The 18,528-nt window shown below is 41.0% G+C and overlaps 1 protein-coding gene across 6 annotated transcripts in view; it reads right to left on the bottom strand.

The window, feature by feature from the left end:
• Positions 1 to 18,528, bottom strand: part of SPATS2L (spermatogenesis associated serine rich 2 like) — a 187,888-nt gene that overhangs the window by 14,078 nt on the left and 155,282 nt on the right. For all 6 annotated transcript variants that reach the window (XM_049887772.1, XM_049887771.1, XM_049887776.1 and 3 more), the window contains one exon: positions 4,569 to 4,627. In XM_049887772.1, coding sequence (XP_049743729.1) covers positions 4,569 to 4,627 — 59 coding nt within the window. The remainder of the gene's footprint in view (positions 1 to 4,568; positions 4,628 to 18,528) is intronic.

Genomic DNA, 18,528 nt, shown 5'->3' with positions numbered 1-18,528 from the left:
AAGCAATATTCTTTGGGGGCCAACATTTTCACCTTGAAAACATCAATCATAGAAACAAAAAGCAAAAGCAAACAAAACAAAAAACAAAAGCAGATCAGACCCTAAGATTCATTGATCAGGTAACTTAAAAGAGAATAGTAAGTATGTTTTGAAAGCATCACCCTCAAAGGAAATCTGTAGAGGGAAACCGTTCCATACAGCTTTAGATTTTCATGGCATTTAGGACATCATTAATATTATTTCTGTAGTTTTATAAACAATAACTGGTGTGCTAAAATGCATTTTCTCAAAAGGATTTACACATTCTTTTACATTTTTGGAACATGTTGAAAGTCGAACATGTTGGAAGCTTGCCCTTATTACTTGGATCACAGAAAAATCTCAGGGCTTGACAGAGACTGGCTCCAGAACATCCTTTTAGCTGAGTAATGAGGTCACTCCTGAGGTTCACTCTTCAGCCAAAGATTGAACAGGACCATGGAACAAAACAAGACTAAAGGGGTGCACCAACCCTGGGGCAGGGACTGGAAGGCAGGAGGGAACAGGAAAGCTGGTAATAGGGAACGCAGGGTTGAGAAGGGAGAGTGTTGACATGTTGTGGGGCTGTTAACCAATGTCATACAACAATGTGTATACTAATTGTTTGATGAAAAACTAACTTCTTCTGTAAACCATCTAAAGTTCAATAAAAAAAAAAAGACAGAAAAAAAAAAAATCTCACAGCTTCTCAAACAATACCCCCCAGCAGAGAGGATACTCAAAATCCTGGGGGGGGGGGGGGGGAGAAACCGGAGTAGAAGCAGTTCTTCAAGCACTTCTTGAAATCCTTTTTATTCTTTAAAAATTCTTGTGAAATTTGCATTTTACATCATAATATACGTGTCCCTGTTAATACAGAAAGCAATATTTTCTTCACCTATTTCTAGTAAACGTGACACCCCAAGAGCACACATCTCTTGGCCTTCAATTCCGCAGGTACACAGATGAAGTTTTGGACTCTAGCATACAACATGCCATATTTCTTCCTTATTTATTATTTATGGGCAATAATAATCGCACATACCGTGTAGGGTTACTGTGGGACTAAATGAAATCACATATGCAAAGCGTTTAGAAGAGAACACTCAAAAAATGCTGACTGCAAATAGTATTAACAAAGTGAGGTACATTCATCCAGAATATACTTCCTTTTTTTGGTAATTATACTAGAATGTTCACTAGGATTGGATTCCACAGTTTAGACACTGAATTCATTATAATAATTCAACTAATAAATATTTATGAGGTACCTACAGTCTTCTCAGCATTGTGCTAGGTACCACGAGGGACAAAGAAGTTTATGTTATAACTGAGAAACAGTCTACACTGTGTGTGGGAAATGGAAAATGTTGAAAATACTTTTTACATTAAAAAATTTTACTTCTACATAGACATGTAAGTTCAAGATTGTGTGTGTATGGACAGTTCTGTACGTAGTGGGAAGAGAAATTCAATGGTTCCTTCTGTCTGCGGAGCAGACGCATAGTTGACATGGGCATGCCACTTGAGAGATGCCAGTTACCTCTGTGACCTCCATTTTCTCACTGTAATATAGGGGGGTTTGCACTAGTCTGTGCCGTGGGTGGGTTATATACCAGTAAGAGCTGTTCACTTTTTTGAGTATATTGTATATTTTCTCATTTAATCTTTTACCCTTTGAGATAGATACAATTTCCCCCTTTCTGATAAGGAACCTCAGACTTTTGAGAAGTTAACTAAATGGTTCAAGGTCACACAGCCAATAAATGGGTAAAGCTTGGGTTTGGACTCAGTTCTCTCTGTCTCCAAGACCTGAGCACCGACAGGCCTTGAATTGGGTCAAGAACAATTCAAAGCCAGGACCTGCAATCTAGCCGTTTCAACTGGTCTGAAAGCTCCATGAAAGTTGGCCTCACATCTGCCTGTTCGTTATGTGAACAGTCTCTGACAGTGCCTGGCACATAAGCAAGCGTGCAGTGAAAGTTTAAGAATGGGGATGCGCTCCAGGAATGCTCCAAATTCCACAGGTGTTGGCATCTAATATGATTGTTCCAAGGCAGAATAATGAGCGTGTGAAACCCGAGGTCTTGTGTTAGCCTCTGAGAAAGTAATGTGCTGGTAACTTTCTGTTTTGGTCTGTGCTGACAGTTAGCATGTTTATGATCAGGCCATGAACCTGAAAAGAAAAAATAAGCTCTACCTGAGAAACAGGGAAAATCCCAAGTCATGTTTATAGCCCTCTTTTACTGAAAAAATCAACCAATTTCCTAAGAATATAAGAATTTCATATCCAAATAACTACCTAAACATTCCCCAGTTTAACCCTGGGTGACGTTTAGTTGCATTTAAGAAAACTTGCCATATTTTAGATTCTAAAATGTTGTTTAAAATTATTTATAAAATTGTGCAACGATAAGTATTTTTTATAAAATGACTATGTGCTTTGACCCAGAGCCAGATAAGAAAAATATGAAAAGAATGAAGAATCTGGCCTGATTTTTGATCCTGGTAAAAAGAGAGTCACTGAAGTCAAAGGCAGAGGCATTTCGCTGTGACCTGGCTAAGGCCGCAGACTGCCATGTACCCAACTCACAAGATAAGACGTGGTTAAGAATAAAGAATTTTAAATGCCCAGGCAATAAAGATTCCCAACTGAAACATATGGCCTTAGGGTTTCCACTGACACAGCAGACTGAATTCAACAGTAAGAAAGGGTTCGGCATGTCTGCTTGTGGCTCTGGTAGAACTCCAGCGGCTTGGTGTTAAATCCGACTCCGTAATCTTCCCTCAACTGAAATTTCCAACCCTTGAACCTCAGCCTATGTGGATGATGAAACTTAGTGGGTAACTTTTTCACACCTGAAAGGTTTTGAAATATACATAAAGATAATAAAATAAATCAAACCCAAAGTATTAATACTTTGTGCTAAATTTAGGAAAAGGTTTGCAATGGTCAAGATAATCTGAGCATGCTCATTGGTTAAACAGAATATTTGGTGCATTAAGCAATCTGATTTGTGGTTTCAATTTAAAATGTGTAATTGGCTTTCTTTTGTGATTTTAAGTTGGTATCAGTGAATTTGACTAAGTTTGTAAACAGAATTAAGTGGTTTAAGAAAACTTGATTTAGTATATCTCTAAATTTGAGTTAAAACTCCTCAAAGTGTTGTTTAAAAGTTTAGAAATATTTTGCTTATTATGTTTGTCACCTTGCCTTTTCACAGTCATCTGAAGTACTTGAAAAAAGTCAGGTATATTAAATTTATAAACGTAGTTCAGAAAGTTAAGGGGAATTTAAGTAAGTTTAAAAATGGGACTAAGTTTTTAGGGGAATTTAATTTGGTAAACTTGAATTGGTTGAACTTTCAAAAGAACAAGTGAGAATAACTGTATAAACAGTATAGCAGGATTTATAAGTCAAAAAGGCTTGAAAATTTGTTTTAAAATTTAATATTAAATTTAAAACCTAATTAACTATTAAAAAAACAAAACCAAACCCACTGCCATCGAGTCGATTCTGACTCATAGCGACCCTACAGGACAGAGCAGAACTGCCCCATAGAGTTTCCAAGGAGCGCCCAGCGGATTCAAACTGCTGATCTTTTGGTTAGCTGTAGCAGTTAACCACTACGCCACGAGGGTTTCCAATTAACTACAAGTAATCCTTCATGTCCTCTTGAACTTCAAAAAAATTTAAATGACTCCTACTATTTACTGTTGCCTGACGGCAGTGGGTTTGGTTTTTTATTCTGCTGGCCATGCCATCCTATGGGGTGGATGTACCATGTCCTTTTGCCACATGAGGTTTCCAGGGGCTAATAAGTAACTTGCCTAAGATCACAAAGCTCGTAAGCCAGGACTTCAGGATGAATTTTAGGACCCTGCTCAGAATCCAATGTCATGGTCAGCCTGACCTATGGATTGCATTTGCTTAGGAGGTCCACAAGGAATCCTGGTGGTGCAGTGGTGAAAGCACTCGGCTGCTAACCCAAACCACCAGTGGCTCTGTGGGAGAGAGATGTGGCAGTCTGCTTTTGTAGAGACTTACAGCCTTGGAAACCCTGTGGGGTTGCTGTGAGTTAGAATCGACTTCGTGGCAGTGGGTTTAGTTTTTGGGTTAATCAAACAAGTAAGGGCCCCTGGTAGCACAGTGGTTAAGCACTCAGCTGCTAACCAAAAGGCTGGCAGTTTGAACCCACCAGCCACTAACTGCACGGGAGAAAGACGTGGCAGGCTGCTTTGTAAAGATTAAAAAAAAACCCAAACTTGTTGCCACTGAGTCACTTCTGACTTGTAGCAACCCTACAGGACAGAGGAGAACTGCCCCGTATGGCTTCCAAGGAGCAACTGGTGGATTCACACTTTCCACCTTTTGGTTAGCAGCCCAGCTCTTAACCGTTGCACCACCAGGGCTCCCTGTAAAGATTATAGCCTTGGAAACCCTATGGCGCAGTTCTACTGCGTTCTATAGGGTTTCTACGAGTTGAACTCAACTCTACGGCAATGGGGTTTTTTTTTTTTTTTTTTTAATCAACTACGTGTCTACTTACTAGCTTCTTCTTTAACTTTATCCATTTCTGCCATTAATGAAACTTCTTTGTCAATGATGCTAGGAAGGAAAAACAAAAACAAAAGCAAAGAATGCTTAATCAAAGATAAACTTTTAATAAGCAGTGGAAGTAAAAGAAAAATTATTTTCATTAAGCATAATGCAAAATTACCATAAATATTTCTACGCTACAATGCCAGCAGCATACTTTGCCTTTCCAAAATTGAGGCAACATGGAAGGGCTGCACCAAGTATTACACAGTGACATCTGCTGATTAAATCATTGTCAGCAAATCCAAAAAAAGTCTTTCAGACTTTCAGAGTTGTGCTGTTTGAATTTAAATTTGAGAGTATTTTTGCCCCACAAACCTCAAAGTTACAAAACAAAATAATGAAGATTTGAAAAGCTTGCACTTAGGTCATTAAAGGCCTGTAGTTCTCAGACATCTTTGTGCTCCACCCTCAAAGATTCTGCCTGGGAGGACATGAGGTGGGCCTAGTTCTGATGCAGATGATCCTAGGTTCATACTCTGAGAAATATGGTCTGGGCCAATCCTCCTCCATGCTGTATACGCAAACAGTTACTGCTCGGCTGCTAACCAAAAGGTTAGAAGTTCGAGTCCACCCACAGGTGTCTCGGAAGAAAATCCTGGCAACTGACTTCTGAAAAATCCGCCACTGAAAGCCCTATGGAGCACAGTTCTACTCTGACATACGTGGGGTCGCCATGAGTTGGAATTGCCTGGATGGCAACTAGTTTGGTTCCCCCAAATAAGTATTTCAAGGCTCAAATTAACTTTTTTTTCCCCACCATTTTATTTCACTTATTTTTTGGTTAGTTTTTTTAAAAGGTAAAATCCACATAAAACAAACAATTATCTGTCCAAAAGTTTGTCTTTCTCCCACCTTGACCCCTAGTTCTTCAGTTCCCCTTTCCAGAAGCAATGCATGATTACACATCTCTTAAATATCCTTTCACATTTTCTCTACGTATACACAAGCATATGTATCAGATACCCTTTTTATTTTCATTTCATCCATATATATTTCAATATGTATCTCTAAAAGTGAAGGATTTTTTTTTAACATAACCGCAGTAGTATTATAACCTCTAAAATGTTACTTTTTTTGATATTGCAATTGGTTGACATGTCTCTTATATCTCTTTTAATTTATAGGTTTCTTTCTATCTCTCTCACTCTCACTTTTTTTTTTTTTTTTTTTAACTTTTGCCATTTATTTGTTAAAGAAAGCAGGTGTTCCCAGTGTGGATTTTGTTGATTGCATCTCCATAGTATTATTTAAACCATTTCTTTATATTTCCTATAAATTTGCTGTCAGATATGGAAATGCGGTTAGATTCAGGTTTGATTTTTCTTCTCAGGAGGTAGACTTTATATCGTGTATTTCCATCGGGAGACACATAATGACACAACACAACACACTTATAAAGTATTCCTCCCGAAAAAAAAAAAAAATCAAACCTGAATCTAATCATGTTTCTATATCTAATAACATGTTTATAGGAAATACAAGATACCTCTCTTTTTTTATATTAGCACTGGTGAACATTGACCAGATTCAATAAATCAATAGGGACTGCAAAATGGGAATATTATAATTCTAACACTCTTTCTTCATTTATTTCCTGGAATTCTTCCATAAAGAGAAATGTTCCCTTATGTCCTATTTGGTTATCCAGAAGTACAGATTGTTTAGGTAAGGCAGGATAAATGCCGGATTTCTCTGCTTTTATTTATCAGTTTTCAAAATAACAGTGGATTCCTTAGCATCCTCCAAAGGTGACCAAGGAGATTTACCTGCTTGCTTGTTTGTAATTTTAATTATGAACTCATATTTGACGTGCTTCAGCCACTGCAGTTATCATCCTTTTTACTACTCAGATTGTTCCATCAGATTTATTTTTTCTAAAAATCACGGTGTGTTTACTTTTAAAATTTAAAGTATGCTGACAATTTATTTCCTCTTGAGGATTTTGTATTATTTACCAAGGTAACAAACAAGTGGTTTCTGGGATCTATCTACAGTAGTTTTGGGGCGCATCAATCAGATGATGACGTAACCTAAGCACTTGGAGAGTAAGGCCTTTGGTACACCGTGTGCTGAGGAGCTCAGCTCCGTCCAACCAGGAAATCCTAGCGGAAAGAACTGACATGTATGGTGAATGGCAAATTCTTCAGAACTGGGCACTAAGCCTAATCCATCAACCACAGACGACATCAGCTATTCCCGTGACGCAGTATGGCTTAAAGTCACTGGATATAATCACTTTAGTGTAACCAGCATATCAATGTGTTTTAAATATAGGGAATATGTGATGCAAAAAGGTAATGGTGAGAAGGAAGGAAGTCTTTATCCCTTCTGTGTCTCAATTTACTCAGGTTCCCTCCCTGAAGGTCTCTACTGTTACCAGTCTCTTGCATATCTTTCCAGGGATAATCTAGGCATAAATGAACATATACTTGTTAACTGCATTAAATGCTGGGTTGAGTTAATAGATTTGTGCTCCTGTAATGACAAGGTATACTTGGCTGCCCTGCCAAGTTCACGAATGGCGCTATAATAGAGGCAAACAGATAATTTTTTGCAACTTTCATTGAGAAGGCAGTTCCATCTTAGCAAAACAAAGGCTAATGGTAAGCTGTTTGGGAGACAAAGTAAGAACCTAGAGCCTTGGGTATCAGGAGGCCAGCTACAAATATACAGGTAACTACTCTTCCTGAAGAAATGCTTTGAGGACTAAGGTGCACCTGACCCAAGCCATGGTGTTTTTAATCACCTTATATGCATGCAAAAACTGGACAATGAATAAGGAAGGGTGAAGAAGAATTGATGCCTTTGAATTATGGTGCTGGCGAATAATACTGAATATACCATGGACTGCCAGAAGAATGAACAAATCTGTCTTGGAAGAAGTACAGCCAGAGTACTCCTCAGAAGTGAGGATGGTGAGACTTCATCTCACGTACTTTGGACATGTTAGGAACCAGTCCCTGGAGAAGGACACTTTGAGGGTCAGCAAAAAAGGAAGACCTTCAATAGGATGGACTGGCACAGTCACTGCAACAATGAGCTCAAACATAGCAATGATTGTGAGGATGGTACAGGACTGGGCAGTGTTTCATTCTGTTGTACATAGGGTGGCTATGAGTTGGAACTGACTCAATGATACCTAATACAAAGAAGGAGAAGGGAGGGGAAGAAAAGGGAAAGGAAGAGAAGAGAATGAAAGGGAAAGAGAGGGGAGGGGAGAAGAGGGAAGGGCATGGGACAGGAGAGGAGGGGAGAGGGGAGAAGAGAAAAAAGAAGAGAGGGAAAGGGAGGGAGGGGAGGTGAGGGGAGGGAAGAGCTGAGTTAGAAAGGTTGGGGGCTGTGGAGGGTGAACAGCCTGGGAGAAATCGCCAGTGGTGGGGGGAACAAAGAACTTCCAGAAGCTAGAATGCTGATAAGCTATCGTAAGTTGTGTGCCGTGAGGTGTATGGTGTGAGCCTTTCCTGGGATATCCAGATCTTCATAAATCTAGTGTGTCTGGTATGAACGGTTTGAATATGTGTGGCTACACACACATGGCAACTATGGAAGGGACTATATTTCACACCTGCATCAAGGCAAAACTGAATAGCTGAAGAGTTGTGAGGAGGCAACATCTTGAAGGCAAAGTGAACATCAAAATGTTAACACCTCCCCCAACCCCCAAACTGGTAAAACTGGAGTGGGCTTTGGCCTTGGTACTTGGCCAAGACACTTTATTTGGAGCTTAAGGGGCTGGGAGAGCCCAGCTGACTTCTGGGTTACATGGTGATGGAGCTATAGGTCATATGAGGCCTGAAGGTAACCCTGTATTCCATTCTCTTCACCAACAGAGGGAAGCGGGGTTGAACAAGGCTTGCGATGGCTGAATGGGAATATATCACAGAGAGGGCTAAAATGGGAATATGGACAGAACATTCATTCATTCAATGAATATTTACTGTTTTCTGCCACGTGCCAAACAATGGTTTGTGGGCTGGCAATACAACAGTGGTTAAAAAAGACAAAGATTCCTGCCACTCTGTGGCAGGAATGACATTCATTTTGGGATAGCTGAGAGGAAGAACATGAGGAAACATATTGGGGAAAAAGGAAAGAACAGGAAGAGGGGGAAGAAAATGGTGAAGAAAAGAAGAAATTAGGCCCCCTCCTCTGCCAAGCAACTGGACAGCTCCTACACAGAGTCCCCAGGTTTTAAGCATGCAACTAAAGGAACTGCTTGCAGGTAACACAAGGTTGGCATGTCTTCAGCTTCCCAGTGGATGAGGAAGAAGCCAACACAGGGCAGTCCCATACAGTGAAGGGCCCTGAGGAGAAGAGTCTCTGGGTATCTTCAGTCCCTACTCCCCAGCCCACCCCAAACAAGGTGCGGTGCTGTGAATCACTTAATATGGCCCTGCAAGCCACAGTCTTCATGATTCCCACATGATGACTGGATGAGACCATGGAAATACGGTGTATGGAACCCTAACGAGGTGTGGTAGTTGGTGTTGTCTGTTGGCTTGGCTAGGCCATGATTCCCAGTATTGTGATCTGATGTAATTAACCTCAATTTTTATGTGTTGTAAATCCTAATCTCTATGTGTTAATGAGGCAGGATTAGTGTGGGGTGTATCTTCAGTCACAGCCTTGCAGGAAGGTGTGACTCAAGTCCTACCATTACTCAAGTCACACCCTTCCCTGTGGTGTAGCCTGCATCCAATGTATAGAAGTGAGTGCTCTGGCAGGGATCGCTCTCTCTGTGCATCTGGATCCTACATCTGGCTAGTCATTGTCTGACCTCTGGTTCTTGGGACTTAAGCCAGGGGCCAGCCATCTGACCTGCAGATAATGGGATTCACCAGCTTCCACAGCCTTGTGAGCTAGTAGCCTGTCATCTGGCCTGCCGATTTGGGTTCATCAGCCCCTGAGGTCGCCTGAGTCAGGAGAAGACTACACCCGACCCATGGATTTGGGACTTGCCAGCCTCCACAGCTGTGTGTTCCATTTCCTTGATAATGGTTCATGAGTTTTGTGAGATGATGAGCAAATTATGGAACCCAAAAATAGGAGGGAGAGTACTGAGGGGAGGAGGAGTAGGTGATGTTAGAGATAATGGAGTGGTACAGCAGTTTGGAAAAGTTGGATATTTGGGACACCTTTAACTTCCTCCTCATAAGAACCAGCTTTGTGCTTATTCTTGTACAAGAAATTATTCATTTACAAGGCCATAGGCCCTGGAGTTGAGAATCCTGCAGCCTGTGTGTTTGTGTGTGCTGGGTGGGGAGAATGGTGTGGGAAGGGGCCTTTGCTAATTTCTTTACCAGCTACCAGATCATGATAAAATTTCTGTTGATTAAATTTAATATAATAATGTACCCAGAGAGTTTACAATAGACAGCTGGGGTATAATATATATCCTCAGGTCTAACGCATATTAAACAAAGCTGGATATTCATACGATTGTTAGTTCATACCCTCTGGGTTAGCAACAAGAGGGATGAAGGTTATACACAATAAACTGTCAATCTGCTTAATGCACACTTGAGGATGTGGAAAAAGCTTGTGATGCTGGCATCAAACCATGCTTCCATTCTTCTCGGTATTTCAACAAAAGATCGTCCTCAAGCATCACAGTAATTCATGCACTGCTGTGTATGATCGTGCTTTCAAAATGCATGTGCATGAAGGCAAGCCAGTGACTCTTTGCTGAGTCAGGGCTCTGCTCTGAACTGATGCTAAATCTGATGCAAACCAAGATCAGGTGCCAGCCTCAGTAAAGAACACTGATTCTCCCTTAAGAATCTTAACCACCTGGACCTGAGATTCCTTGGATTTTGCTCTCAAGGAGACAGGCTTGTTGGAGAGTAGAATAACCCTGGAAAGTGGGTGTGGAGGATGAAATAGTAAAGGCTGGCATCAGGTTGTCAGACAGCGAGGAGCTGGCATCATGTCAAGCTGAGGGCCAGACCGAATGAAGGATCAAAGAGGAAAGACAGTATCTGGAATCTTCTAAATGCCCTTGAGGCCTGGTGTCACATGCAGCCTAATGAGAAATTTCATCCGTGCCATCTGCAAGTCCTATTGTATCTTCTTGGAGGTACTAAGAGTCACTCTCTGAAGTGCTGCTTGCTGAAAAATAGCTCCTCTGGATGGAAAAGGACAGGGTTTGGCCAAAATGCTGGTATGGCCTTATCAGCTATGGAGGATAGGAGGGCGGTCCTTTGAGAGACTGGTGAGAGAAACCACCTGGGACCATCGGACAAGACAATTTTGCTTGACCATCTAGTAGATAAAGTCCTTCAGTTCTGAGCTTCCTTTAGAGAGCTGATGAGTCACAGAAGAATCAGAGATAGTTTCATGGGCCAAGTTCCACTGAGGAAGGAGCAAAGAGCATATACTTGCTTTTAAGGTACATCTGTGTAGACAGGTATCAGCCCTAAGTTGCCTCAAAACAAGAGCTGATAATAATTAACGTTTCTTGAATGCTTACTGTGTGCTAAGCACATTAAAAAAAAAAAAAAGAATGATCTCAAAATACTTCACAACAAGGAACCCTGGTGGCACAACATTTAAGCACTTGGCTGATAACTGAAAGGTTGGTGGTTTGAGCCCACCCAGTGGTTCCATGGGAGAAAAGACCTGGTGATCTGCTCCCGTTAAGATGAGAGCCTAGAAAACTCTATGGCGTAGTTCTACTCTGTCACATAAGGTCACTATGAGTTGGAATCAACTGAACAGCACACAACTACAACAAGAACAAGCTTTGTAACACCCCAGGGGCTATGGGCCCTGCTCTCTTCCAGCCACAGGGCCGAAGTATAGCCCTTCCCTCTGTCTGGAAGACAACACTCTTCAACATTTAATTAACTCCGAGACTCCCTTCATATTCTCCACTCAGTCATCACTTCGAAAGCTCCAAGTTGCAAAAAACTTCTGTTCAATTTTACAATCTTAGACCACTCTGGGCTGCTGAACAAAAGAACTCCTCCATAGCAGTAAATGTAAGAGTGGATAACATTCATTTTTCTAAGGCATAACAATAATGAAACTTCTTAGTTGGTGTATTATAGTGCTTGCATATAAATTGTGTTTATGCAAAACTTACATAATTTTGATAACTGATGGAATCTAATTATTTGAGAAATAGCTTATGAATAAAAGTGTAACTATATTCACCAAACACATAGGGTTTGGCTCAGAATCAAAATAGGTAAATTGATGATTCTGCTTGCATATTGGAGAGGTCATAAATTATTGCTGAAATTTGTATTTTTCCCCACTAATCACTTGCAATTCTAGGTTTTGAACACAGGGTTTCAAACTGAGTCCTGTACAGTTCCAACTCCTGCTGAGAATCTGCATTTCTAATGAGTCCCCCAGATATACTGAATGAGAATCTACATTTTAACAAGATCCCCAGGTGATTCTTATGTATAACTTCCTGGGAATGTTTTTTTAGACACGCAAATTCTCAGCAGGAATTAAACCCGGAATAAACTGGTTTAAAGCCCAGTTTGAATGCTTTTGCTTTTCAACAGTGACCCTCTCTACTTGACAGAAATACATAAAACCAGCTGCCATTGACTCACTGCCAACTTGTGATGACCTTATGTATGTCAGGGTAGAACTGTGCTACATAGGGTTTTCAGTGGCTGACTTTTTAGAAGTGGATCACCAGGCTTTTCTTCCAAGGTGCCTCTCTGGGTGGGCTCAAATCTCCAATCTTTCAGTTAGCAGTCAAATGCATTAACTGTCGTACCACCCAGGGACAGAAACACAGAACTCTTTAATTGGCTTTTCACTGGCCACTACAAGTTCTCTCAGTGCGTGGGGAGAGCACTCTGAAGAACATCAGGGTTAAGATACATCAAACTCATTCCACATCAACAGTCACATAAAACTCATGCTGACCTCACATGTTTTGGACGTGCCCTTTAGCCTTCTAAAATACACATCTTATCGTTTTATCTAAACTGCCTGGACAGTAAAATTTGATTTTGTTGCCATAAAAAAAAGCTTTTATTATCTAAGCAATAAGGTGTAAGGAGAAGGAGATTACCATGGCAAAGCCTTTACAGTTTATTATATAGGTAATCACACAGGTAAAGTGTCATTTTATAAAAATGTTTCCACACTCTTCATTCCTTTTCCGTACAGGACTAACAACAGTAATAGAAAGAACCTGAAAGGCACTTCCGTAGAATCAGACTGGTCGATTTCAGCTCTGAGAAAGGCTCTTCCCAGAAATGTGAAGACCAAGACGCCAATGACAAAACTGCTTGATTTGGAAGCTCGGATGAGCCAAGTCACATCTAGCGTTCTTCATAAATAGAAAGAACATTATGAGGGGGGCAGCCACAGAACTTGCTGGGGGATACTAAGGAATTAAAGCAGAATTTCAAAGGCAATTTAAGAAATAAATCTTCAACAGCAGCCAGACTAACACAGATTAAAGAGTTAAAACTAGGCCATGGTCCATCTCTGATGAGTTTTCCTTAGGGAGACTGTGATGGCAGAAATCGCCTGGGACCGTCGGATCAGACAATTCTGCTTCAGGACCTTCTAGTGAATAAAATCCTTCAAGTCTGAGCTTCCTTTCGCAAAATGAAGCAGGTAGGAACATCAGGAGGAAACAAGGCTGGAGAGGGACAGGCAGGATGAGCAGGCTGAAGAAAACCTCATGTCCCCCAGCCGACTATAGAGAGAATGTAGAGATTGGTGGGAAGAATGGATGCTAATGGCTGCTAATGTAATGTTTCAGCCTTCCTGGCTTCTATCGAGTAGTATAAAGCATGCAATGAGATAAGCCATAAAGCCAGGCTTCCCAGTATAAAGTATTTTTATTTCCTTCATTAAAGGAAAAATAATGGAAAACCAGTTCCCCCTCGTGTGGCCTCTGCTCCTTATTAGTGCATCAGGGAATGTCGGCTGAGCTCCTGCCAGTCTGCTGGTGTCTGGTGGCTGCTACGAGGAGCCTTGAGCTGGAGAGTTATGTTTGCCCTTTGCTAGCTAGCACCGATGGAAGACGCTGTCTGTATGGCCCAAGTGTTTTAGCATCTGTGTCCCTTCTCCTAGGTGCAGGTGTACGAAACTTCCTTTATACACTAAGGCGTAATGTACTGTTACTATGGGTACCACTTCTAGTCCAGCTCCCGAGGTACTACTACCAGGAATTCTTGGGCCCAGGACAAAACTAGTCTAGGGTTTCAGCTCACCAATTTCTCAACTACGGCAGCAAAGCATCTGTCCTTGGCTTGACAGGCACAAATGCACAAGGCTTCTGGACCTGTGTGTGGGTCTGTACTCCCAGGTTCAGGAGGACCTGCAGCCCTAACACCTATGACAGCTGCACACTGAACTCACATGCCGCTGGTGCCTGCTCCTTCCCTTCTCCACTCTGGTCTCCACCTTTCAGCCTCCTGGACCCTGAACTCTGGTTACTGGGGTCACCTCTCCCGAGTTTCCATGACTCCTTCGCTTTCCACACAATTAAGTCCTCTACAGTCTACCTGAGAAACCATTTTCCTACTATACTCTCCACTCCCACAGTTGCAAGTTAACCCTGGGCTCATTATCAAATCGTTGGCTGTGGTCTTTTTTTTTTTTTGCCACAGTGATGGCATTCCTGGGTCTGCCATCTTCCACTTTGTACATCTTTTAAAATAATATTTTATTGTGTTTGAGGTGAAAGTTTACACAGCAAATTAGATTCCCATTTAACAAGTTTTATACAAATTGTTCTGTACCACTGGTTACAATTTTTACAATGTGTCAGCGTTCTCACTATTTCCATTCTGTTTGTTCTGTTTCCATTGATCTAGCTTCCGTTCCCCTTCTTATCTTTGCTTCTGGGTAAGTGTTGACCATTTGTTGACTGTTTAAGGGAGTACCTTACTCATGGATGATACTGTAAATTTTATAAGCCAATCTATTATTTGGCTAAATGGCTCCAGAAATAACTTCAGTTCTAAGTTCAAAGGGTATCTTAGGGCTATAGTCTTACGGGTTCCTCTAGTTTCTATCATTCCAGTAGGGCTGTCCTTTTTTTAGGAATTTGAATTTTATTCTACATTTGACTCTGTGCTTTTTTTGCATTTAGGTTTTACAAGCTACATTCCTTTTTTTTTTTTAAGGCAGCATTCTTTTTATAACCAGAAAAAATAATAAATGGAATTCTTTTTCCTGAACGTAGCAGTAAAAAAAAAAAAAAAATTTTTTTTTTTAAGCAGTGGTGACAAACTGAACTTCCTGAAGATGTCTTGAATACCACACATTGATATGTGGTAAACATTCAAAACCCAACAGATGTGTCTACAGCACAGACTGTGGTGCATCACAAACCTTTGAAAAGTTGCCAACAATGATGACTGTCAGGGAAATGAAGAAGCAGTGCCTTAAGCCTGAATCCCATTCCACATGCAGAGTAAAACCCCCCAGCCATCACTGAATGTCAGCAACAGCGCTCTGTTTGCTGATCAGGTGGAGCTCATTTTATTCCTTTTTTTTTTAAATCAGAGATAACCTGTTACTATCTCTTAGTCTGCGTTATTTAAATTGGAACCTTACAATGACTCGAAGCCACAATTAATGAGTAAGTACTTTGTCAGACCATTTGAGGTGCATTTCCAAAAGGGGACACATGCAGATTTAGCACAAGCACCAACTCCCAACACTTATAAAATCCTGGAGTTCTTATAAAATACACAGCCTATTAAAAAAACAGGGATTTCCTTTAGTTCTTGGAATTTTAAAAATGACATCTGAGCTGCAATGATCCTATAAATTCTACAATTCCCACAACTTCATATGTTCAGTGGTACAATCTACATTCCCCATATGCCTCCATTTAGAATCTCATATATGACTTTGCTTAACAATCTAAGTTCTTATCTTTGCTAAATACTGCTTAGTTTTGTTTCTTTCCATGGAAATCACTATTCAGGGAAGGTAACAGTATTTTTCTTTCCATGGTCATAAAAATGATATGATTGACCACCCCTGTTTTTTAGAAAAGCTACACCTATGGGAGAGAAAGCAAACTGCTCTGTCTGTGGATGTTAATTTTCTCGTCGCACAAGGGAGCCATTTAAGGAACAAAGTTAACATTCTTCTTTACATTTTTACTTTATTCTACATCCTCATTAAAAACCAACTGGAAAACAGAGAAAGTAGGATAAAAACAAAGTAATTTTCAAAATATGGCAAAATCTCTGTCTCAGACTCAAAATACAGCCAATCACTCCCAACACTGTTGTATTTCCTTTCAGGGTTTTTTTTTGGGGGCGGGGGGGCAGAGGGAAGAGTGGAGGGAGGGCCTGTGCAGGAGCCATCATTGTTGCTGAACACCAAGAACTGAGGAACAGAAACTGGAAGAGACAGATGTGACACAAGAAGTTACAAACATGCTAGCCCACATCCAATCCAAGGTAGCCTGGCCTAGCCTTGACTGTTTTTTGCTCCTAGTGGTTCCAGAATTCCTCGGCTCTCTAGAGAGGAGGCAGAGAAGGAATGTGCACTTCCTGCTTTGGGCCATAAAGCTCTTCACCACTGGGTACCTCCAGTCTCATGTTCTGCCACTCTCCTCAGTAAGTCCTTGCCCGAGCCCAGTGGTTTCCAAAGTGGGGGGCACAAATAAGCTATTAAACTCCATGAACTCGCTTTTCATTAAAAAGCAGACTTTTCTCATCTTTAGTATATAGATTAACAATGGCACACATACAGAATTTATAAATAAATTTTCTGATTCCGGAGGAACGTGTCAAAATTCTCTTACTGACGGAGCGAGACTCAGGGAATGTGCTGGTCCTAGGACACATGACGATCGCCTGTGCTTCTGGTTCCTCTGCGTCGTCTGCATGGGACCCTCTTTTTCCCTTCTCTGTCTAGTAAATTCATAGTCAACCTGTAAGAATCAGCTCAAACGTTGCCTCTGTGGTGGGCCCTTTCCTACCTAGCCAGAGTTGACTGTGCCTTCCTTAACATACTCCTCGTATAGTATTTGCCACCCTGCATTACACTACTTGTTTCCACCTGCGCACCTTAGACCTTGGGCTTTTCCAGGAAAGAGACCATCTTTTATCCCTCACTATGTTTTTAGCAGTGGAGCCCCTGGCTGGGGCAAATGGTTAATGTGCTCCGTTACTAACTGAAAGGTTGGAGGTTTGAGTCTACCCAGAGGCACTGCGGAAGCAACGCCTGGTGATCTACTGAAAAAATCAGCCACTGAAAACCCTAAGAAGCACAGTTCTACTCTGACACACATGGGGCTGCCGTGAGTCAGAATCAACTGAACAGCAACTTTTTCTGGTGTTTTTAGCAGCGCTTCCTCAATTGTGGTCCTCAGACCACTTACATTGGTGCCCACTGTACTCATTAAATGCAGATTCCTGGGCTCCACCCCACACCCACAGTAGCAGAGTCTTTGGGAAGGCACTCAGATGCTCCTCATGCATTGCAAAGTTGGAGAAGCACTGGTTTGGCACACATTCCTCTATCTACTGGATAGATGAAAGAAGAAGAGAACAGAAAGGTAGAGGAAAGCATGGAAAGGTCTGAAAGGAGAAGGAAGGACGTTTTGGAGGCAATGGTGGCCATGCAGAATCGGGGGCCCCTGGCCTTCTCTACTCATCAACGGATGGAATATTTGTATCTCAGGGCTGAGATCTACTACATGCCGAATAAACAAAAAATTGAAGGGTAACTTCTCCTCAGTGTCTTGGTCAGAGGAAAAGCATTTCTCCTAAATGTTTTTTTCCTAAAAAATTTTCCTTAAGTACTAAATATTCATATGGAACAGAAAAGAACCAACCTTTGCTGAACATCTACCATGGGCAAGGCTAGATATTTTCTAGAATGATCTGGTAAATGCATTATCTTGTACATGAATCTTCACAAAAACCCTAGAAAGTGATAGCAGTCCCCTTGTTTTATAGTTCAATAGAAGAAACTCAACCAGTTTCAGAGCTCGAATGTGTGGAGATGAGATTTATACCCTGTTCTACTTCTGCATCTCATGCTGCCTAATTAAGTAGTTAACAAACCTTGGATAACGTGATTTTTATTAGAACATGGCCTAGCAAGAACCAAGGGTTTAGAGTCACTGGAAGAATGATGTAACATACATAGGAAGAAATTCTATTGTACTGACTTCAGGTATACGATTTGTTGTTGTCTTGGCTGCCAAATTGTCCAAAAAGACTCTTTTTACCAATCTAATAAATACAAATATGCTCCAGGACCCATTCTGAAATTCTGATATAGGATATCTCACCTTTTAGCTTATATAGTATCTAAGAACAAATTTATCTTATTTTCCTAGTGAAAATGGATTATACCATAAATAAAAAAAATACACACCTAAAATGATACATACTCTTCCTGTGGAAATGTATGGATAGAACAATTTGCTTAAATCCTTTTTGTACTTCTACTCTATGATGAAAATGAACCGTTCCTTTTCAGAAGCATGTTACCAGGCTGGCTGGTTAGTAGCCTTCATTTGCTGAAAAGATTGAGAAATCTTTTCAGATTTTAAGCTGAAGTCAGAATCAACTTCTTGTCCTCCAGCTCTTATTGTGGGTCTATTATTCCCCAGAGAAGGCTGCAGTGAAAGAGAGCTGCCTTCTGATGCTAGGTGTGCGACAGGTATAATGTATGGAGGTAATCCACACGTGTAGCTCAGCAAGGCTATTAATACAAGGTGCTATTTATGCTGGTTTCCGGGGGACTGTACCAGAACTGAAAAGGCCAGTTCTGTACTTTTGGTATTTATCAAGCTGCTCTTCCTTCATGTCAACAGATTCATTCAGTCCTTGCAGTAGCCCTGGGGAAACATCTAATGCAGAGAAAAACCTCAGGGAGGAAAGGAAATAGGAAAAGAGAAGTTTCACCACCAAAGAGCGAGCTACACCTATTTAGAATGACACTTA

Source organism: Elephas maximus, chromosome 6 (genome assembly GCF_024166365.1).
Source record: "Elephas maximus indicus isolate mEleMax1 chromosome 6, mEleMax1 primary haplotype, whole genome shotgun sequence".
In the NCBI taxonomy this organism is placed as follows: domain Eukaryota; kingdom Metazoa; phylum Chordata; class Mammalia; order Proboscidea; family Elephantidae; genus Elephas; species Elephas maximus.
Note: the sequence above shows the minus strand (reverse complement) of the source record. Positions and strands in the feature narration are given on the sequence as shown.